Source organism: Elephas maximus, chromosome 6 (assembly GCF_024166365.1).
Source record: "Elephas maximus indicus isolate mEleMax1 chromosome 6, mEleMax1 primary haplotype, whole genome shotgun sequence".
NCBI classification, from domain to species: Eukaryota; Metazoa; Chordata; class Mammalia; order Proboscidea; family Elephantidae; genus Elephas; species Elephas maximus.
Genome location: NC_064824.1, coordinates 113483093 through 113507949, shown reverse-complemented (window position 1 = coordinate 113507949; position 24857 = coordinate 113483093). Strand labels below are relative to the sequence as shown.

At 38.3% G+C, this 24857-nt stretch overlaps 1 protein-coding gene across 1 annotated transcript in view; it reads left to right on the top strand.

The window, feature by feature from the left end:
* ABCA12 (ATP binding cassette subfamily A member 12) overlaps positions 1-24857 on the top strand; it is a 189743-nt gene that overhangs the window by 72068 nt on the left and 92818 nt on the right. Inside the window, exons 4-8 of the mRNA XM_049888086.1 lie at positions 7913-8004; positions 10302-10399; positions 13234-13419; positions 15249-15427; positions 21637-21749. Coding sequence (XP_049744043.1) covers positions 7913-8004; positions 10302-10399; positions 13234-13419; positions 15249-15427; positions 21637-21749 — 668 coding nt within the window. The remainder of the gene's footprint in view (positions 1-7912; positions 8005-10301; positions 10400-13233; positions 13420-15248; positions 15428-21636; positions 21750-24857) is intronic.

The window sequence follows — 24857 nt, the reverse complement described above, 5'->3', positions numbered from 1 at the left end:
TGCTTTATATAGCCACGCAGTGAAGCTGAGGCATGGCTACTGAGTAAACGATTCCTCCAAATGACTTCTCTTTGGTAAAAGGAGATTCACCAGCACAGCCCCATCAAGCAACCAACAGCCATTCATTTCTGTTTTGTAAGTGAGGAAAGAAATGCCACCTTTGGCATCATCAAAATAGGCCCACCATGTTTATTTTAGTAGAACAGTCTTCTGAAAGTCAAGATCACACTGCAGTCACTACTTGCTGGCTGTCTGCCAAGTGTTTTGATGTGGTTTTTTTTTTTTTTTTTTGCATTGGCACCAGCCTGCTGTTATTAAATTCATACTTCTCTAGGCATTAGCTTCAGGAGGAGATGCTTTAAAAAAAAAATCCAACATTGCACTTAGCATCAACTCTAAATACCTGTCTGAAGAAAAGAAAAGATTATATTTACAACTTTCTAGCTCATTTGCACAAAGGATGATCCAACATCACAGGACTTACCTTTGATGTCCTTCATTCTTGCACTGCTTCTAAGAATACACCAGAACAGTGGGAGCCGCTGCCTCTGCCATTGCTCACACAGTTGGTAAAGGGCGAAGATCGTCTCCCAGAGCTTACTGGGTCATTATTTGGGAAGGTGGTTCAGCATTCCTGCAGGTCCAGTGGGAGAATTGCCTTTATGGATTTGCTCCCAATTTCTGTCATGCTGACATTCATCCATGACCCATGGATTCCAAACTCATACCTCAGTCCTATTCACGGCTCCTACAGAGCTTGAAACATAGCTGATCAGATTTTATTCAGGGATACCTTTAAAGCATCAAGGCTTTTGCTTAGTTTTGAAAAATAAGGATGAGTTTTAAAACTGACCTAGAGATATTATAGGTGATGTAAGGCAAGTGGAAGTAGAAAAGGAAATGGACTTTATTTGACTATAAAGATGAAATAGGGCAGATAGGTCTCGTATTGTATAAATTTCAGAGTAATTTATAACCGTGGAGTAGCCATTTTATCTAGGATTAGGTAAAAAGAAAGGTTAAAATTTCATTTATCAAAAAACAAAGTTGAAGAATGTCTTAACTGCCATGAAGGCAAAATTGTTAATTCATTCAGTAAGCATGTATTGAATATGCACAGCCTGCTGGAGACTACATAAGTCCTTGTAGATACCAAGATTCCCTGCCCTATACAAACTAGTGATCTAGTGGCAGTGGGATAGAGAAAAGTAAACAAATTATTATATAATATGGCAAATGTGATGCATATCTGTTCAGATCTCATTGTGCCCAGAATATTAGACTGCAAATGGTTAATAGTTACATAGGCACCATAAGACATGGCTTCTGCCTAAGGAATATGGATCTTACTGTTGGATGTTATTATTGGAATACAGGTTGTTTGAATGGGGAAATGTCAGCAGAGTTCACTCAGGGGCCTTTAAGTATAAGGTCATTAAGGACAGATATGGTGGTGACAGCTACCAGACTAGAAGAAGGTATATTTGAGATGGACCTTGAAGAAAGAATCCCAGGATTTCATGAAAGAGAACTAGATTGAGGCCCTTGCATAGTTGGCATACAGGAATAGGCAGTTAGCTTTGCTACTGACTGTGATGGAGAGATTACAAATTTCCTTGTAGTGCTGCCAAGTTAATCTGCTTGCTTTAGGGCTGGGTAGAACTTAATGTGTACAGTGCCATCCTCAGCCTCCTCTCCCATATTCTGTATGTCTGTAGCACACAGCTATCCGTTAAAACGTTTCCTCATCTGCCCATCAAACTACCTTTAAATTATACTTCTAGAAATATATTAGTTCGGGTATATATTACATCTTCAAAAGCCTTCAGACAGGACAACATATCCAGGTATTTCTAAATCTTGACATCTGAGCTGATGTAGATTGTTGGATTGATAACTGGGCTACCAGTAAATGTCTGGATATGGGACAGAAGAAGGGTGTGTTTTGAACATGGGCAGGCAGGGATTATATTTGAAAGGATTACATTGATGATCCCTGAGGAACGAAGGTCAGGTTGAAATACAAGAAAAAAATTAAAATGTTTCTATGAATGGCTTATTGTTGGGGCTAACTAGAAAGAACAGACTGCATCAAATTACTGAGGGGGCCTCAGTGACCATTAAAAAAAAAAATTCATTACAGCATCATTATTTGTAGTTCAAAGTCAACAATGAGTGCTGTTTGGAACTGGGATCAGAGATGGGCCTAGAGCTTTCTCACATCTTTCCAGGCATCCTACCTACCCATATAACTGTAATTCTGGAAGGGAGGGAAAAGTTTTTTTGAAGTTGAACTAAACCTAAGAGACAAAAAAGAAATGTCAGAGTTTTCTTTCCAGGATTTGCCATATGTCTCTTGCCTGGTAGAAATTCCTTTTATAGGCAGAATTTACCACAGCACACGCAGACACCACCTACACAGGTAGTCTTTCCTGCTCACAGGAAATACAAAGACACCAACGTAAGTGCATAATTCTCTCGTTACTATGATATCTATAAATTTGGCACTTCCCAAATGTAACTGTTGGTAGATCTGTCTGACAGAAAGTAAAATCTACTTCAGGCCTAGTATTCCTCCCAGTATAATGGAATTCTTAAATCTAAGGTGTTTCTCTTACTGGATTCAACTCCAAAATAGAGCCCTATAAATGCCACTGAGGCAGAATCTATGTCTTTGTTTTCTTAGAGGAGAGGCCCTTAGCCATCTTCATGGGTCTATAATGCATCTAGGGCCAATAAAAGTTAGTTAAATAATGCCAGGGATAATTTGGTGATTTGATTCAGGCTTTCTTGGATCACTCCAAGGGTTGAATTTTCTGGAATCATTTCAGCCTAAATGCTAAATTCAGAAGGCATCTAAGTTTTGACTAATGTTTGCGTATATGAAGAAAGGAGTTTATGAATAGAATTTTCAGTCTCCTGAGTTGGTCCTGAGACCCTGGTGGCACAGTGGTTAAGAGCTCGGCTGCTAACCAAAATGTCAGTGATTCAAATTCACTGGCCGCTACTTGGAAACCCTGTGGGGCAGTTCTATTCTGTCCTATAGAGTCTTTGTGAGCCAGAATCAACTTGACAGCCACGGGTTTGGTTTGGTTTTTTTTGGAGTTGGTTCTCAGTTGTATAAATTGGGATGAGTTATCATTAAATAACTCCACATATCTATGATAAGCTAATATAGGGTTTCTCAGCCTTGGTATTGTTGGTACTTGGGGCTGGATAATTCTTGGTTATGGGGGCTGTCCTGTGCATTGTAGGATGTTTAGCAGCATCCCTGGCCTCTACCCACTAGATACCAGATGCCTCTTCCCTGCTTGTGACAATCATATGTGTCTCCAGATATTGCCAAATGTCCCTGGTGGGGGGTGGCATAATAGCCCCTATATGAGAACCATTGGTCTAGTGAAAGGATGAAGGAAAAAAATTAATGTAATGAGAGGCTGGGATTAAGGCTGTAATTCTAAGGAGCTTGCTCTATAAAAAAAACAAATGATAACTGTAGGGGTTGCTGGCCTGTGTCCCCATAATCCCCTTAGCTCTTACCATTAATGTGTTAATGTATTGTAATTACTTGGTTTTTTTTTGTTTGTTTGTTTTGACTTGCCCACTATATTACATTTAACTTTCATATTTACTATGAAAAGTCTAGCCCCCAAAATAACATATGGTGTAAATTTAATACATACAGGCAAATGAAGGAATGAATAAATACAGTAGGTCCAGTGTAAGATCATACCAGTGGTTTGTGGAGCCATCCTTGGTGCTTCGTCTTTCAAGGATCTTTGCAGAACCAGGTATGCAACAAAGGAGAACCAAACCAAAACCCACTTCTGTCGAGTTGATTCTGACTCATAGCAACCCTGTAGGGCAGAGTAGAACTGCCCTGTAGAGCTTCCAAGGAGGGACTGGTGGATCTGAACTCCCAACCTTTTGGTTAGCAGCTGTAACACTTAACCACTACATCACCAGAGTTTCCCAAAGGAGAACAGGCAGGTCTATTTAGAAAAAGATGCTCCCTTAGCTATCAGTGGTTCTGAACGATATTCTTTGTTATCAAGTATTCAGTGTTTGCCATGTGCTAAATGTCCTACCATCTGCCAAAACAATGCTCTGTAAACTTCCTAGGCTTATAGTCTAGAAAGGGTGAAATTGATCATTATTACAAACAAAAATTTCCTCTCATAAACAGGTAAAGAAATTAAATAAACCCATAAAATGAAGGAGGGGTTGCAGAACCACAGGTGAGGTCCTTTATCTTATTCTACCTTACCAGCCTGTAGGTTCCAGATCTAGAAAATAATGGGGGTATCCAGAGTTCTTGAAGTTTCTAGTATTCTAGAGGGATTACAGCTGGAGCACAGATGGCTGCGTATGAGCTCCAGCTCCATATTGACGGTGAAGGCTGAGTCTTCGCATCGTCTTTTTTTGAGCGTACTTTGACCAAGAGCTAATAATAATGGTGAATGCCTGTGGTGACAGGGGCCGGACAGGACCGATACAGACATTTCATATAATACAATAGCCTTGCAAGGTAGATATTGTCATTCCCAATTTGTGGATGAGGGAGCCAGTTGCTAAGTTCTTTTAGGAAGAGGCAGACTCAGGATTCCAAAAGCATCTTCAAACTCCAAAGCTCTTTCTGCCACACTCCAGCAATACCTTCTCTTTGATTCAATCAGCAGTAAGATCTTATGGTGCAGTACTGTGTTAGGTGTTAGGGATATAAGGATGAGTGAGACATGGTACCTGTTCTCAAGGATGGCACAGGCTGGAAGGGTGAAGTGGCAGGAATAAGTATACAAACAAACATAATGTATGTGATAAATGACAGAATATTTATGTACAAAGTGCCTAAATTGTGTGAAATAATGAAAAGGCCGCAGTTTTGCACCCATAGCTGTACGAAACATCTAGTACTTTATCTACAAGCATAATCATTCCAGTGGCATCACTAGGGTTAGTGTTACCCAGTGAGGTAGCTCATGGTGTCACCCCCCCATGCTAATTACCACAGTATTGTAGCTAAACAGCCAGAAATTTTGACAAAGTCTGTGACTATAAAAACGCCACCACAACAAAAATAACAGTGCCTGCTTGTAGCGTGTGCAAATGAAACCACACGATTTGAGGTGTCTTTGTAATCGGGTAATAATGACAGCTCTGACCAGAGTGCATTAGAAGGTTCAAAAAGTAAATTAACATAGAGTTTTAGCCTTGTAGGTATATTGATACATGTAGGCTGGGCTTATGAAAACAAAAATTCTGCTGTTTTAACTAACTACGGGGATTTTGTTTTTTTATAAAAAGTAACAAATTTCTGCCGAAACACTGCACAAAAATTTTAAAGACAGTCATTTTGGTGTTGCCCCCTCTGACAGTGTCACCTGGTGTGGTCTGCACAACCTGCATCCCCCTAGTGAGGCCACAAATTATACATCTTAGAAAGTTCAAAGAATACCATTAACTCAGTAAGCCTAGCTGCCGTACTAAGGCTCTCCTTTAGAAATTTAATAAGAGGTTCATAGAATTAATTACCTTTGAAGTTACCCTAGCTTTCATTCATCTTTTTACCCACAATACTCTCTGCTGTACATTTATTTTGTGGTTTCTATTTTAAGAGTTTTAATAGAACAGTTTGGGCAAAGACTACTGCCTCACATAAACCAAAAAAAAACCGAAACAAAACCCAGCGCTGTCGAGTTGATTCCGACTTGTAGTGACCCTATAAGACAGGGTAGAACTGCCCCATAGAGTTTTCAAGGAGCGCCTGGCGGATTCGAGCTGCCGACACTTTGGTTAGAAGCTGTAGCACTTAACCACTACGCCACCAGGGTTTCCCTGCCTCACATATTAAATGCTAAATAATATGATAAAATTGGGGAAAATTTGTAGGCAGAGAAGCGGTAAAACACACAGTAGCCCTGCTCTCATTACCCCCACAGAAAGGTATGCTGAGACCACAGACAAGGAGATGGACTCCTCGCTCTTGTGACAGGCGACCCTGTAACCATGGGTCAAGGAAAGGTCCTGTTAGAAAGGGGGCCTCCAAAGTTCCTTGTCTGCAAGCAGCAAATTTGCTATTGAGCAAACTGTAACCTGCTGAGCCAGCTATTTGCTAAACTGCTAAACTGAGAAGCAAATGAGCTTGTTTTTGCTTGGTGTTTAAAGAACGTTTGCCGGTGTGGTTTGGGAACATGGGCAAGGCGTCCTCTGTGGAATAGATACGGCTTTTGCTTCTCCACCCTATCTTAGCTTCCTTTCGCCTTGTCTTCCTTATTCCGCTCCCCCCCCCACTCCCATTTATTATCCAGTCTCTGTCTTGCTCCTTCTTTGCTCATTTTGATCTATGTCATCCTTCCTCTGGTTTTTGTCCCTGTCCTTATTTCTTAAAAATTTTATGAAGGTACTTTTTCCCTTTATTTGCAACGGATGTTGATAATTCAGTAGTCTTCCTTAGAGCATTTCGAGCTGAACAAAAAAGCATTGAGAAAAAGAAAAGTAAGCCTGGCTTTCTTCAACTTTTTAGAACTTCTGTTTGAGAGCAGGGATGAGGTTCAGGTCAGTTCTTATTTTTATCAGAACAGTTCTCTCATCCAAATAGTCAGCATGCGGAACGTAAAAGGATTTAGGGGAATATAGTCATGGTCATGAATAATTCAAATATGCATTAAGAATGCAGAGCTTTGGTAACAGCCAGTACATTTTATGGAGAATATTGGAAAAACACTAGGGAGTGAAAACAAACATCACCTCTCCTTATCATTTTTATAAAAATGATGTATGCACGTACACACACGTACACACGCACGTGCACACAAAAATCCTTAGATTTTCTCCTATTATAAATCACAAAGCACCCTGGAACTAAGATGTAGATCTTTTCTCTAAAGAAGCAGTCAAATTTAAGCACAGAAAAAAAAAATTTTTTTTTTCTTTTTAGTCAGCAGAATTTCTTGTTTTTCCAGTATTACCTTTCTATTTCCATCTTTTCGTGCCTTTGTTAACTCTCACAAATGACCGAACAAGATTGATCATCTTTTAGGAATCCTGAAAAATATTCAAACTTAGGCACTTGGACTGATTTCCATTTTGAAACATATGCATTTTAGTTTAGGTACTTTCTTTTAGGTACATCCGGTTTTCAAGAAAACAGGAATTTCTTCATTTGCACAATAACTAATTAAAAGGGGAGTAACTTAAAAATTAAAAAAAGAGGGCTACCAAATTGTGGAAAGGTCCAATTGTGTCTCCTTCCAAAAGACAGGGTGATCACATTACACAAGGATTCCTGGCACCCCAATGCTATCATTACCACTTTGACATATTGGGTACACCTGAAAATCTGCTTCTATGCACCTGTGATGACCCCCTCCAAAGTTCTTGGCACAGCCTAGATAGTCAATAAATATCTGCTCTTTATCTTTTCCTTTTAATTTATTTTACAAATATTCATCTTTTACAGTCATCAATATTCCATTTATGATTTAACCCACAAAACATATTTTTCGTTTCCTGTTGGCAAATAAGGAGACCTTTGTTTCGGTTTCCAAAGCACCTTTGGACTTTCATCCATTTGAGATCATCATCTTATGAAAGGAAGGAAATTGTCACAAATACTTTCAATATTTATCTTGAAAGCCTTTTTAAAATAGTTTTCTTTTGACAAGATTAAAGTAAAAATAACTATTTTAAAACTCATGCTGGACCATTTTTGCTGAAAAAAAATTTACCTTGTAGGAATCTTTGTGTATTCACTGGCATCTGGTTAGGTGAGCTCTTCCATTAAAATTTTAGAAAGTAGATTAAAAACTTGAAAGCCCTAGGAGAGCCCTGGAATCTGCTATGTAACACGTTGCTGTAACTAACTGAAATTAATGGGGGTGAAGTTACAGAGTTCTTGCTGTTTCTTCTCCAGTGAAATTCTGACAAAGTCACCCAGCCTGGAGGAGGACAGCAATTTATCACTCCAGAGAACTAAAGTTCCAGGAAGCGGGCACACATCAGCAGGTAAGTTATTCTCTTCTGTAGAGTTTAGAACAAGCCATTGGAACAGCCAGTGAAAATCTAATCTTTAAAAGATTTATACTTTAAATTTCCAAACCAATGCCTAGCATATGCCTAAAAGACTGAAATGTTCCTATGGTTTCCTGAATGCAGTGGCACAATTACGCAAAGTTCTTAAGAATAATTAGAATTTACGTTCTTACTGAAATACTCCGTAGGCGCAAAGAATCTACATGGAACTAATATGATGTTGAGAATTGCTCTCTTTTCTAGAACTGATTAAGGACTCTTTGTTGTGGTTTTTGTTAGCTCTTGTCAAGTTGGTCCTGTCTCTTGGTGACCCCATGCACAATGGGAAGAAACTCTTGCGATCCATAAGGTTTTCTCTGATTTTCAGAAATAGATTGCCAGGCCTTTCTTCCTAGTTTACCTTAGTTTGGAAGTTCTGCTGAAACCTGTCCAGCCTCAGAGCAAAACACAATCCTCCACTGATAGATGGGTGGTGGCTGCACTTGAGATGCTTTGACCAGGAATCGAATCCAGATCTCCTGCATGAGAGGGCAGAACTCTGCCAGTGTTGTCTGCCATTAGATGGTGGTGCTGTGACTAGCAAGAACATGATAAAAAGTACTGATAGGAATCTCGGAAACTTATCCAGACTTTACATGTTACAGATGAGGAGTGTGAGGCACAACAAGGTTAAGTGTTGGGTTTATGCTTGTAGTGTGAATTGGTAGCAGAACTGGGACTAGAATGACTGCCAGGCCAGTACTGTTTCTGCTACACTCTTCTTCCTCCCACTCAATGCTCAGTATCATAGTCATTTTGTACTAGCTTCACATCTAACCTAGTGACTTCAGACTTTAGTGTGCAGAAGGCCCTCCTGAGGAGCTCCTTAAAAATGCAGGCTCCTGAGCTCTACGCCCAAGTGATTTTGATCCAGATGTTCTTGAGAAACACTGATTAGAACCTAAAAATTGAGGTAAAGTGTTGAAACAGCAAGACTGTTTTGCATTCATTCAACAAATATTTATCGGATACCTGCTACCATCTAGGCACTGTTGTAGGTACTGGGGATATATTTGTGAACAAAGCAAGGGTTCTCGTTCTCATGGAGCTTACATGCTAGCATGTATGTTAGTATGTGGCTTGTGCTTTGGGGGAAAAAAAAGTAGCATCTTCAAAAATGCCAGGAAATATCTAAGATTCTATGATATTACATAACATTCCAGTAGAGGCTGAGGAACCAAATGAGAAATGTTCTGTGTTAATGTAGTAGAATATGGTGGTGAATGGTTTTGAGGAGTTAACAATCAGTTGTGAATGATCTGTGGTTATTTGGCTGAGTAGGTTAAAACAGAGTAGAAATAAGGTCATGGTCTTGTGGTCCAGTAAGCTTTGCTCTGCTCAATAGCCACAGATTACGTTTCTCACAGTGGCCAGTCATGTCACAAATGTATTGCCTCGGTCCAAAAGAAATCAGATGGGAAGAATAAATTCTTAAGTCTTACGGGTGCTCAAAAAAAGCCCAGGCTCTACTTCTGACGATGGGTCACTGGTGGCTTTGAATATTAGGATTCTTTGCTGTGAGGAAAAGAAGGTACTTCTGTCTGAAATTGAAAAAAGTTAACATGCTGAGTTAGTGAACATCCATACATATGGATCTAGTCTTCTAGTGAATGGTTCAAATCCAGAAAATTCTGCCACATCACAAATAGTACTAGTTAAGACTACCGTGGGAATTACTTAATTAGGGTCTAATATAGTCCCGACTAATGCTTTGTCCCAGGTATATGATCTGAAATCTTATTCAGAAACCAATTTGGAGAGGAGAGAATTTATGATCCTAAGCAGATTTCAGCCTCCCAATTGAGTAATTAAAAAGAAAATCATTATCACCAGATGTGTGTTGGCAGATCCTCTGAGCAGATGTTGGACATGATGGATCTGTGGAGCTATTGAAGGCACCTCACATCCTCTAGGCCTGTACAGAAATGATTCCTTTTATTGGGCAATAATACTGGCGATGAAGTTTAATGACACAAACTGGAATGAAAGCAAAGGATATCTAAGGAATTGGAAAGAAACCAAGAGCAGACCAAAACCATCACAATTATATGTGAAAAGAAAAAGCCAGGGAATTTGCCATTTTTCCAGTATGAAACTTTCACAGAAGATGAATATTTGAGCACATACTTGCTGAGGGGTATATAAGGGCAAAAGTAATATATGGATTCTTATGTGATCCTGCCCTTTCTGTGTGTGTTTGGAATGCTAATCTGTTCTTTTTCTTATTACAGCCACAGTGTTTCCCATTCCGAGTCCTGATTTGGAAAGTACTGGAACATATACTTTCAATGGCAGTCAAGTGCTTGCACGGTTCCTTGATTTGGAAAAGGTAACTTCACATTGTTTTGTAATGGGCAGATAATAAAAAGCAGTTGAACAAAGACCTTATAGGTTAATAGGGAGATGCCCCCAAATTGTAAGAAATTTGGAACACCTTGCCAATATGAGTAATAACTCATGGAGATTATTTTTCATAGGAGTGCTTTAATAAAAAACCTTAATTCTGAGATATTTTGAATTCCTTAAGTTTGTAGGTATTTATTTACTTTTCTGCTGAATTCCTTAATCAGACTTAATATTTTCATTTAGTAAGACATAGGGTGGTGTTATGTGTGATCTTTTAGTTTTCTCAAGCTACAAACCTTCTGCTTCATCCACACTAATGCCTGTGGAAAATACCTCCCCAGAGTAAAAAAATCTCTATCTTTGGCATAGTTCAGAGATCTTACCTGTAGATTTCCTTCTGTTTACTAGTGAACATCCATTTTAAGATTTCCTGGGTTACAAGATAATAAACATAATTTCCATCAGAGGCATAAGTTAAATTTATGTGTTTGTGTGCACGTGTACATCCAGGAATTCTAAGAAATTGAATTTGAATGCCTTTAGGCAAAACGAACATTCTTCTGTTAACCACAATTTCATCTCTCCTTGTGTTGTTTCATCCAGCCAGATTTATACTTTTAAGTTACTTGTCTAGCCCCTCAGCACTTTGAAATAGAGAGACTGTATCTTCTTTCTCTGTCTCATTAAAGCCATTGCCTTGCCATCGAGTCAGTTCGGACTCACAGCGACCCTGTAGGACAGAGGGGAACTGCCGTATGGGGTTTCCAAGGCTGTTATGGAAGCAGACTGCCACATCTTTCTCCTTTGGAGTGGCTGGTGGTTCAAACTGCCGATTTTTCAGTTAGCAGCTGAGTGCTTAACCACTGCACCACCAGAGCTCCTTCGCTAATTACTATTCATCTATATCTATCTATCTAGGCACACGAACACAAGCATTTCCAACAATACGGCCATGTCTTTTGTAGTAGACATTTCTTCCATCTGAACCACAGGGAAAAGTCTCTCATCTTTAATCATTATTCCGGTGACCAACACACTGCTGGTCTGCTGGCTAGTATGTCTCTATTTGTTACCCTTGAAATAACATTCCGGATAATGAGGCATCTCAATAAACTGGTCTATGTAAATAAGCCAAAAACGACAATACAAAACTAGATGCCCGAAAAAGGCACCATACTTATCAAGGCAGCTCTGCCAGTGTTGGCAAAAACGTAAGGTTTTCTCATTCAGTCAAGTCTCAATGTTGAAAGTCTAGTTTATATAATATTGGTGGTCCCTTTTTTTAAGGCACCCTGTGTGGAATAAGAAACCCTCCAATATGCCCAATTAATTCCAGTCTAAAGCCTCCCCAAATCAGGCCAGTATATAAACTAGGGGCAGTTATTCTATCCCATTCTAATGCTCCCATATTGGTTCCTAGAAGCAGAGAGTCTTACACTGGACGAGATAAATTATTTGATATCCAGAATAGCAATGCTATTCTCAAAAACACCACTTTATTGTATTAAAACTCCCAAGTTCTCTTACTCATAGGAAATAAAATTTCAGAATTTTGTGATGCAGCACAGAGCCATATATCCAGTGATGATAAGTCAAAAATGAATGTTCTATGTATAGACACATATTTTTAGAGTAGTTGGAGCAGGGAAGGGATGTAAAAATTAGGATGACATATTGATGACTGTGTCAGCACTCTGTCTCTGATTCCTCTTTCTTTCTCTTTATGGCTTTCTGCAACCCTTGCAAGAATCAGTAGAGAAATCATTTTGGAGTGAGTTTATGTATGACGTTAGGAAAGAGATATGAGTGAATCACTGGAAGACCTCACACTTATAGTATAACCTAGAATAAATGGGTCCTGCCTCCTACCTTATTCCATTGCATTTAGAGGTTGATCCTTTGGAAAGCAAAGTGTGAATTTTGTGGTGTGAACTGAGGGGGTGGACAAAGTTAACCTTCATCTCACAAGGTTATAAGAATTAATCATTAGGAGGGAGCCCATAAGCATTATAACTAATTTGGGTCTATAAATGCCTAAACTACTTAATAATGGGGAATGTGATCAATATTATAGCTGAAAATATTGCTGTACCTGTGACTGACCTGCAGTGTGAAATATGGGGGAATTATCATGATTCTATAATGAAAATGCTTCTTAATTATTGCTTTTGGTAACTATACTTTCTTTAACACACACACACGCATACACATATACATATATATGTTTTTCTTGTCTCTTTCTATGCATAAGACTTTAATGGAAGAATTATTTTGCAAATGAAAAATAGTCCATGTTTGGCTATTTTTCTAAATAAACACTGTTGGTCCTGAGAATACGTAGATCTCAGCCTCCTCCATTTTTGGAAGTCTTCCAAGAAAATCACAGCCACTCTCCCATGAAGCTTCACAAAAAATTAGGATTGCCAAGTCTCTGCTGCTAAATGTCCAGGAGAAATGAACAGGATTTTTATGCTTGACGTTTTTTGTCAGAAAATATCTAGAACATTTAGGTTTTCTCATCAGAAACCACAAATGAGATCAGTTAAGCAAGTCTTGTATGAATCATTTAATTTATAACCATGACAAGAATTTACCACAGTAGCACTTTCTCTTGGCACGTTTTTGTGGGCAAACCCAATGTATTTTACTGTTAAAATATTTTAATATTTTATTAAATAGTTGTTATTTTAATAGTTGGTACAATGCAGGACCTTAAAATGGCTATTGTGAAGACAGGTCAGTTTAATTGAAGATTAGAATACTTCAGTATCTATATATATTAACATCATTATCCTATTTTTGTCATGCATTTTTTAGCTGTTAAAACAAAATTCAACTTCAGAAGATGTGCGAAGAGAACTCTGTGAGAGCTATCCAACATATATTGCTGATCATACCTTCTCCTGGACCACTCTAGGAAAAAATGTTTTTAACAAATTTTGCCTATCCAACATGTCCCTTTTAGAGTCTTCTCTCCAAGAACTAAGAAACCAGATCTCTCAGGTGAGTGTGGATGTTTTAATAATATGGCCAAATATATCTCATGAAACAATAGAAGGAAGTATATATATTGTTTCCATTCTTGCATCCATAAAGTGACTCAACGTGAATCAAAGAGCAAGTTCATGGTCCCCATGGATCAGGAAATGCTGATGGGAATATTTGCTCACCTTTGGCGTGGATTCCTGACATAGAGGAATTTGCACACCATGTCCTGTCCTAAGTAATGCCCACTTTTCAGTCTAATGTGCAAGACTGAAGCAATTTCAATGCTAAATGAAATATACTGCGTTACGGTTAACGTGGCTGCAGCAGTGGGCTCAAGCATAATGATTGTGAGGATAGCACAGGTCCAGGTAGTGTTTCTTCCTGTTGCGTACAGGATCACTGTGAGTGGGAACTGACTCAATGGCATCTAACAATAAACAGCAACAACATGGTTATTGTAGACACACCTTTGGAAATTCAATATGGCTTTGCTCTATGGTGAATGAAGACTCACTGTTTTCTTTGACATCATTCAGGATATAGTGTAAGCACAATAATTAAACTATCAGAGCCATATAACCACGAGCAGTTGGAATAATGTATAATCCATTTTTATTTTTCTCACTGACATCAAACTTAATTTGAAAAGCTGACTTCTGATGAAATAATATATCCCTCTCCCCAAAATATTATACATTAGAGCCAAGAACATTCTACTATGAGATGCCAGTGACCATTAATATATGCTAGTCTGAAACTACAATGGTGAAAATAAGACCCAGATGATCCAAATTTAACATTTAAAAAACCTCAAAACTCAAATAAAATGAAAAATCCCCAAAATATTAAGAATTCTCTTGAAAATTTATAGACAGGAATAAATAAAACATGTCCACTCCTAATATTTCCCCTTGATTCTCTAAATTTTATTGTCAGTGATTTTTATCAAGTACAGAATGCTTAAGTTACCTTTCAGTAATCTGAATTTTCTGAGTGAATTGGATTAGAGACACTTCTAATAACCCCAGTCAGACTGTAAGTGACTTAAAATCCTTTCTTAAGAAACTAGCAGTTGTGGAGAGTGGAAAGTGTGGTCAAGAATACATTGTTCAAACTCATAAATCTTAGCATGCAAGACCTTGAATTAAGACAGATCAAAAGCCTGTCTTTACTAGTATGAATGAGGGAATAAAGAAAATACTTTGTCTCTGAAGGTGTTGGCTGGATTTATGATCCAGAGGAAGATAAAAAGTCACAGTTTTTGCTTACCTTTTTTTTTTTATAGTATACCCAGTGCCGTTGACGTATAGGGTATGATTATTACAGGGAGTAAGACAAAAAAAAATTATATTGCTTCATTCATTGTAAACCATTTATTGTAACTGAAGTTCCTGGTACAGCAACAGAACTTTGGAAATTTTTGTGTGCACTAATATATGTAATTGTAGTACTAAGTGTTTTCATGGACATTCAAGAATATATTCACATAACGTGTATTTATGTATATGTGTGTGTATTTACATGACTCTGCAGTTAATTTTTTTTGGAAAACATTTTCAAATACACATTTTAAAAATATTTTGTATGAAGACAGACTTGTTAACCAAACTTTAAATCTGTCAATTTCTGGCACTATAGAAAAAAAAAAAAACAACCAATTATGGTTAAGAATATTCTAAATGGTTGCAGTTTTTCCAAATAAAGATGAGTTCAAACTTAGTGAAGATCTGAAGAAATTGCTTAAGTAAAAAATCTAGACTTTTGATATTTTCAAAGACAATAACCTACGTGATTACAAATGCTAAAATTTCAATTTTTACCTCTTTGTGGTTTTATGTTTTAAGATATCGAGTGACCCCAACAATCAGAAGATAGTGTTTCAAGACATGGTCAAAGCGCTGTCCTTCTTCTCACAATTGCAGAAGCAGACAGCTGTGTGGCAGCTTCTGTCTAGTTTTCCAAATGTGTTTCAGAATGCCACAACACTAAGCAATCTATTTGGTGTTCTCCGAAAGGCAAGCAGGTAAGAAAATGTAAGAATTAGGTGATATGTTACTGTTCACAAAGAATTTTTTTTTTTTTTATGTTAACTGTGAGGGCTGCCATTAGGTGGGTAATTCAAACACAAAGCAAAGAATTCTTCAGCATCTTTTTGCAGATTTTAGCAATCAAGTGAGTGTATTAATTAGGCAAAAAAGAAACACACATTCTGGTCATTGGGGTATTACAGGTGTACACGAGGAAGTAAGGAGGAACTCTTATCTTAACAGTTGTATTGTCACTAGGTATCTCAGTGCTGCCGAGAATGAGGTGTATAGCAGGACCGATGGTAGATTGGAACAGTGGCTCAGGCTCATTCAAGGATAACCTGAGTCTGTGCATATGGCATTTAAACTTCTGAAGAAGAAAAGACTTGATTGGGTATTGGTTGGCACAGTCCAATATAAAACAACTCTGTTGGTTAGAGTTTTACATCTTAAGTTACATCTCTGGGGCATTGGCCTCCCTCATGGATAGCCAGCCTACAATCTTTCAAAGCAGCCTGGGTGGCACAAGCAGTTTGCACTCAGCTGCTAACCTAAAGGTGGGCCGTTCAAACCTACCCAGTGGCTCCACAGAAGAGAAGCTTGATGGATTGCTTCTGCAAAGGTTACAGCCAAGAAAACCCTATGGAGCAGTTCTACTCTGTAACACATGAGCCACCAGAAGTCAGGGACCAGTTTGAGGGCAGCTATCAACAACAGCAAAAACAATACACCATAAAAATTATGAATTATATATACAAATAAATTTTCAAGATTTGTGTATTGGGTTGGCTTTATTTCACATCCATGACACAAAACTTTAAAAACATGTGCAAAAGAAACCCTTTTTATGTCCTTTCCTCACAAAAGAGCTCTGATAATGGCCGGCATTTAGAGTTTAATAGATTCATATTTAGTACTGAGAAACACATGGACAAGATTTACTTTGATTGTCCTGTCCAGTTAATTTGAGACTGTTCATTAAAAGAAAACAACAACACCACCATCAATAACTATCAATTATTGAGTGCCTATTACATGCCAGAGACTTTATTTGGCCTTTTACGTACATTATCATATTGAGTCTTACCATAAACCTTATTTAGTTTACAAATGAGGTAACAGAGGGTCATAAAGATTAAGTATTTGCTGATCATTCAGCTAGGAGGGTTTGAACCTAGGTTTCCTAACTCCAAAACCTAGGCAGCTTCTCTAATATGTCATTAAGAGCATGGTGTATCCCATTTTAACTGTCTGATGCACCAGAAGAGACTGTTTTCATCTTCCTTGGGAGACTTCCAAGAGCCTATGTTTGTTCAGAGACCTTAAAATAAACCCTTATATTGGTGTATTAATCTCATTCAATTCTCACAACAATGCTTTCAGATTGAGACAACAGATGTTCCTATTTTACAGAAGAGCAAACAAACCCTCATGGGAATCAAATGACCTTCCCAAGGTTCTCAAGTGTAAATGGCAGATCCAGGACATGAACTCAAAAAATCTGAATCCATGTCCTCTGCTCTTTCCGTAGAGCATGCTGTAACTAAAGTACAGAAGAATCAAGATAGCAGTAAGCTTTATTCTCTAGATAGGTCCTCGTTTTAGCTCTTAGGAAAATTTTCACTCTCCCAGAATCTTGACACTTGATCCTGTTCTTCCCATTTATATTCTGTCTTAGAAAGCAAACACATGGATCAACTGGAAGAGAAGGAATCATTTGAAATATGTAGTGTAGCAATGAAAAAAATTGTTTGGAATAATATTCAGACTACAGAGAGATGCCATTACAGACTCATTAGAATGGGTAAAATTTTATAAGGTGGACCAATCCAATCCCAAGTGTTGGCAGGAATGTGGAACTCTCCTATATTGCAAGTTAGAGGACAAAATGATATAACCAGTTTGGAAAACAGTGAGACAGTTTCTAACAAAGTTGAGTAATAGATCCGTATGATCCAGCATTCCACTATTCTATGATTAGGTACTTACCCAAGAAAATAAAAAACTGATGCCCACATAAATACTTATATGCCAATATTTGTAGCAGATTTATTCATAATAGCTAAACATTGCAAAAAAACAAAAACCCATTGTCATCTAGTTGATTCCAACTCGTAGCGACCCTATAGGACAGAATAGAATTGCCCCATAGTGTTTCCAAGGAGTGGCTGGTGGATTTGAACTGCCAACCTTTTGGTTAGCAGCCAACCTCTTAACCACTCCATCACCAGGGCTCCAATATTGGGGTGGAGGGGGGCAAAGATTCATCAACAGAATAGCCAAAATTATGGTTTATTCTACAGTGGAATTCTACTCAGCAATGTAAAGAAACAGATTACTGATACACACGGCATATATGAATCTCATGAATATTACCCTGGTAAAATATCCAGACAAAAAAAGAATAGATGCTGTATTATTCCATTATATGAAGTTCTAGATGGACAAAATTAATCTATGGTGATAGAAATCAGATCAGTGTTTCTTGGAACAATTGTTGGAAGCATGAGGAAACTGTTTTGGGGAGATAGAAGTGATCTGAGTCTTAACTGGTAGCTACATGGGTATATATATTTGTCAAAACTCATTGAGCTGTGCATCAAAAATAGGTGCATATTATTGTATGTGAATTATGCCTCAATGAAGTTTGATTAGAAAACAAAAAAAGACAATTTAAAAAAAAATCCCCAAATAATAATAGTCAGTAGAAACTAGAAGATACAAAAAGCATCAGGCATTATTTGGGTGGAGTAAATTACATAGGAAGAACATTGCACTATGGCTATTTTAGTTCACTTAAAATTTAAAATAAAATTATTGCATATGATAGCACTATGCAATAAAATATGTTGTCAGGTAATGATTATAAATGTTGTAAGCGTCTGTATAATAATAAGAAAGGGAAATATGTTTTGGATAACTTCCATGCTGATATGATTAAAACAGAAAAAAAAAATTTGTGGAGTAAAGGTTTCTGGGTGGAGTAAAAGAAATATATTTTGATAGATGTTTCAAGTGACTTCAGAGAGAGTGGGGGCCAGGGGTTACTTTTGAAGCCCTGTTCTGTTAGAAAAAGACACCCTAAGTCTATTGCCATTTTATTAATGCTATTAGTAACAATAATATAGACAGTTTTAATGAGATTGTCAAGAATTCAGTCTTTGAAGCAGTTAGTTAGGGACACAAGATCAGGTGAATTGGGCAGAGGGCCAGGCTGGGCGAAGGAGGGCAGAGCTCTACCACCTGAAACAGTTTAACTGGTCTCCATAGTTGCCAGGGTTCAGAAGCAACTCACAGTTAGAGGACCAGGAGATTCTTAGGGCAAACCTGAAATTGCCTGAAGTCTCAACTGTCATGTATGCAAAGCAGAGATGAAAAAATTCAGTCATGCCTCAAGAGCAGAGGCAGGAAAAGTTTGGAACACAGAGCTTGGATAATACAATTTAACAATGCTTGTGGGTTCTGGGTGGAATGTCCTATCTTCCTTTGCCGCCATCTTAGGGTAAAGTTTCTGTGCCAGAAGCAAGATGATAGATGGAAAGAACAACCTTTGGAATTAGACAATTCCCTGCTCTGCTTATTATTTACTCCATAACTTTATGTAAGTTATTTAACTTCTTTGAACTCTACTTTTCCCATTTTAAAACAGGGCAAATAAAATCTATTTCCTGGAGTTATTAGAGAACTAAGTAGAATTACTTACATATGCCTGTATATATATGTACACGTACACACACACAAAGCATATGTGGATCCTAATACATTATAATACCACAATCAACACCCATGCAAGCAGCAGTCAAGAAATCAAAAGGCACATTGCCATTAGGCAAATCTGCTGCAAAAGACCTCTTCAAAGTGCTGAGAAGCAAAGATGTTACCTTGAAGACTAAGGTGTGCCTAACCCAAGCCATGATATTTTCAATTGCATCATATGCATGCATAAGCTGAACTATGAATAAGGAAGATCGAAGAATCGATGCCTTTGAACTGTGGTGTTGGTGAGGAATATTGAATATACCACGGACTGCCAAAAGAACAAGGAAATCTATCTTGGAAGAAGTACAACCCAGAATGTTCCTTAGAAGCAAAGATGGCGAGACTACGACTCACATACTTTGGACAGGTTATCAGGAGGGATTAGTCCCTAGAGAAGGACATCATGCTTGGTAAAGTAGAGGCTCAGGAACAAAGAGGAAGTCCCTCAATGAGATGGACTGACACAGTGGCTACAACAACGAGCTCGAGCACAGCAAGGATGGCTCAGGACTGGGCAGTGTTTTGTTCTGTTGTACATAGGGTCACTATGAATAGGAACTGACCCAACAGCACCTAACAACAACAATACACTAGAAACTAACTGAAACCAAACTCATTCTGAATGAGTCGATTCCAACTTACAGCAACCCTGTAGAACGGAGTAGAACTGCCCCATACGGTTTCAAAGGAGCTGTTTGTGGATTCAAACTGCCAACCTTTTGGTTAGAAGTTGAGCTCTTAACCACTGTGCCACTAGGGCTCCAGATACTAACTAGAGGACACGAAAGGTTTAATTCTCTAAACAATTTTTCATTCATGTTTAGGGAGATAAAATTAAAATGCTCTTTAAATAAAAAAGTTCCAAAAATATTATAGAATATCATGAAATGATATACACATAATAAACCAGAAAAACCAAATCCAGTGCCTTCGAGTCCTTTCTGACTCACAGAGACCCTATAGGGAAAAACTGTTAGCAAATCTAACCACACAGTGGTAGATTGTTAACAGAAGGCTTTTGCTCGAGTTACTGCTCAAGCAAATTAAAGCATTGGCATGGCCTTGATCATTGGGTATTAATCATGGTATTTGTGTTATTCACATGTACTTGTGCAATGCAAACATTTTTTAAAAATTACTAGTGACTATAAGGTAATAGTAGTAATTTTTAAAAAGCGTTTGCCATAGGAAACCTTGGTGGTGTAGTGGTTAAGGGCTACAGTTGTGAACCAAAAGGTTGGCAGTTCGAATCCACCAGGCGCTCCTTAGAAACCCTATGGGGCATTATGCTCTGTCCTGTAAGGTCAGTATGAGTCAGAATCAACTCAACAGCAATGGGTATCAGGTAATAGGGTCCCTGGTGGTGCAGTGGTTGAGTGTTTGCCTGCTAGCTAAAAGGTTGGCAGTTGGAATCCACCAGCCGGTCCTTGGAAGCCCTATGAGGCAGCTATACTCTATGCTATAGGATTGTAATTAGTTGGAATTGGCTCGGCGGCAGTGGGTTTGGTTTTTTTGGTTTAAAAGGGGTTAAGAAGGCATTTCTTAAATAACTAATTACATTTTGAAAATACAGAATGGACTAAAGCCAAACTAAATCAAATCTGTGGTCATCGTGTTGATTCTGACTCATAGTGACCCTGTAGGACAGAGTAGGACTGCCACATAGGGTTTCTAAGGAGCAGCTGGTAGAAACAAGCTGCCAGCCTTTTGGTTAGCAGCCAAGCTCTTAACCACTGCGCCACCAAGTCTCCAGAATGGACTACAGCATGTGTAAGTCTGCTCATTGTCCGTCCCCAGTGTAGACTTCCTCATCTTATTGGTTAACATAAAAATCACAGGAAGGCAATGCCAGCCAGTCAGAATGTCAATTTTGAGCTACTTTTGTGGTACTATCTATGAACCGCTTAGGGGATAAAACCGTTTTTAATTAGGACAAGTGCTTTCTTTTTTTCTTCAAGACTTTACCATTTGTACAGCAGAAGGTAAATACTTATCAAATACTTAAATAATATCTATTCCTCAAACTGTATCCCTTATCTGGATTTGGTCTTAATGAAAATAATTTCCAAGTTTTTATTTAATTAAAAAAAAAAAAAGTATCCCTACATTGGAAAATGCTTTTCCTAACCACTGAAGTCTTAACAGAAAAATATCAAACTGACCAGAAGTGGCTCCACTATTTTAAGGCCCTTAAAAAAAAAAAAAAAAAGAATCTTGAGGCTTCAGACTCCTGGAAATGTCCAGTGTTCTGTCCCGGTTGGAGAACGTCTTGTTGGGGTTTTATGCATGAACAGCAAACAAGTAATTAAATTACAAAAGCAGCATCTTGTCTTTTATGTTATAAAATAATGTTGTATATTGTAGCTATTTTCTTCTTGAGTAACCTTTTGTTTCTGTCTGCAAACCTTGAAATGCAATCTGGTTTCATTGTTTTTCAACTCCTTAGTGCTCTGCTGGTCGTGCAGAAGGTCTATCCACATGTCACAACAAACAAAGGATTCAGAACCCTCCAGAAGTCTGTTAAACATCTGCTGATGACTCTGGACTCCACAACTGAAGGTATTCTATTTTCATCTTACTCTATGAAGTTTTTTGTCACAAAGCCTGTTAAAAATATGAAACAGAGTACAACTGAAATAATCATTTATAGGTGATGTTATTCTTAAACCAAACCAAAAACCCATTGCCGTGGAGTCAATTCCTACTCATAGTGCCCCCATAGGACAGAGTAGAACTGCCCCATAGGGTTTCTTAGATTGTAATCTTTAAGGGGAACCCTGGTGGCGCTCTTGGTGGTTAAGTACTACGGCTGCTAACCAAAAGGTTGGCAGTTCTAATCCACCAGGTGCTCCTTGGAAACTGTGTGGGGCAGTTTCTACTCTGTTCTATAAAGTCACTATGAGTAGAAATCCACTTGTCTGCAGCGGGTTTGGGTTTTTTTTTTTTTTTTTTAATCTTTAAGGAGCTCTGGTGACACAGCGGTTAAACATTGGGCTGCTAACCAAAAGGTCAGTTGGAATCTACCAGCCGCTCCTTGGAAACCCCATGGAGCAGCTCTACTCTGCCCTACAGGGTCGCTATGAGTCAGAATCAACTTGGCAGCAACCAGTTTGGGTTTTTTTTTGTTTTGTTTTTCATCTTTATGGAAACAGATTGCCACATCTTTCTCCTGCAGAGTGGCTGGTGGGTTTGAACTGCCAGTCTTTCGGTTAGCAGCCAAGCACTTACCCACTGCAACCACCAGGGCTTCTTATATACTATCCTTAGGTGGGCACCTATGCTGTGACTAAATCTGGATCTCCAGCTAATCCAAGTGCAGGGAAAGGGAGAAGCAGCTGGAAAAGAGGCTGTGACTTTCCAGAATTTTTATTCGGGTGAAAACGATCTCCCTTGGCTTATAAAACTATGCTTATATACCTTAGTATGAAATATAAACACAGGGGGTAAGCCTCAACAAATAGATTTCCACCACAAGGTTTTGGAGCAACAACCCAAACCGAATTGCTGTATTCCTGCCCTCATTTCCAATCTGTGACTTTTTAATCAGGCAGACTCTTTCATTGGTAAAAGTATAACTGCTTCCAGCCATCTTGAAAATGCATGAAGGTCATCAGAGTGTGATGAGTCAGTGTAAATCCACTGTCATCCCTGCTAAGATAAGGGGTGGCTTGTTTCTAGTGATTCGGAAAATGTCAGCTTTGCGATGTAGAACAGCATGTATGCTCTATACACAGACACATACAAAGATTTAGGGGTATAAGGAATAAATCTCTACTTCCCAAGTAATATATTTGATTAGCATTTATCTTTCCTGAATGAATTTAGAATTATTTTCTCTATCAGCTGAGTTCAGCTTTAAAATATGTAGACTTTTCCTTTGGGTTACCAAGTAAGCATCCAGTAATGAACATCACAAGCTGACTAAGCCAATAACTGACACAATAAATGTTACCTAATGGTTTTCATATGAAAAGCAGGTTTGGAAAGGCTTGGAAGAATTCTCAGTGGAGGATCCAACTTACTCTTGGATACCAGTTTCTGTTCATCTAAAGCGTGTTTTATATCTACGGTTATGGAATTAATGACTAGCTTTAGCAAGACTGATTGTTGTTAAATTTAATGGTCTTGATAAACACTAGAAAAAAAAGCTTGACTCTTCCAAAAAACTTCAGACCAGAAAACCAGACAGTACACTAACAAATACTAATTATTTTCTCTGTATTTTTTTTAATATTTGCATTTTAAAGACTCGAGAACTTCGTTTCCCCGTATCATTCTTTTCCTTTTCACCTTCAAACTCACACCTTATAATTAATATAAAGTGATAAAGTTAAATTTTTTTTTACAAAGACAAAAATTCAGAAACTCATCAGTGCTTCCGAAGCCAGAGATGCAAGCAGCATATACTTTTAACTGAGACAGCAAAACACTTTTCTTGGCGAACAACGCAACTCACTTTTCCATTTTTAACAATAACCAGGTCTCATGTCTATGAATATGCTAATGATTTTGGCAAATATTAAAACACATTCTTGGATGGTCAATATGACAAAGAAATATATCAGAGAACTGTGTTTTTACTTATAAAATTTGATGTGTTTAACTTTTGTTCATTTTTTTTAATTTCATACCCTTGTGACTGAGGGTAATGCAGTCATACTAATGTCAATTTCCAAAAACTGTGAGGTAATGTGGTCATACTAATGTCAGTTTCCAAAAACTCATTTAGCCCCAAGTCCCACCTGCTTGAGCAGAAATTTCGAGAACTTTGAAAAATTCTCCCACGTATTTTTGGGAATCCCTCAGGGAACTCATACTTGTCCTTGAAGGCTAACCAGTGACCCTAGTTCAACGTATAGATACCTGCCACATTGCCCAAGCCACCCCACGCCCAGTCTTTGCGTTGTTTAGCAGTATCTTATGATGTGAATGCATTTTCTCCCTCATTTTACACTTAGTTAAGCAGTGGTGAGAGATGTCATGACAGAATTACTTGGGCCTCCTCTAATGTATAACAGGGTTAAGATAGCACCCGTAGGTCTCACACAACTCTTTTAAATAATGAAAATAATAGATAACATTATTGTGTCGATGCTAAGTGCCTCATTTTCTTAAATTCATTTTATCCTCAAAAAAACCCTATGAGGTACAGTTAGTATCCCATTTTACAGACAAAGAAACTGAGGCATAGGGAGGCTAGGCACTTTGCCTCTGTTATAGATCCAGCATGTGGTGAAACTGAGATTCTCTCCCCAAAATCAGGTCCCTTGAGTGCTTTTAAAGACTGCCTCACTCACACTTACTGTGACATATACACACTTGCTTCCAGGGTATCTAACTGGGATGTGCAAGCACCTGCCACCACGAGGCCTCAGAACAACCGCCACTTCAGTCACTGATGGAGTTTGGCTCGTCATACCTGACTTTTCCCCACGATAACAGTTTTCATAGCCACTGCCCCCCATTCCTCTCTGCACCCTGATTTCTACAAACCTCCCCTAACCCCCATCTCTCTCTGAGTCAACCTCAGTTGTGAATACACCTCAAGGTCTGTATGGCCCTTCCTCAGCAACCAAGAGGATAGCCCTGCTGACCATGGAGATGCTAATAGACACTTGGGAAGAAAGTTGTCTCCTAACTTCCTGTCTTAAAGGATCCAGCTCTTAG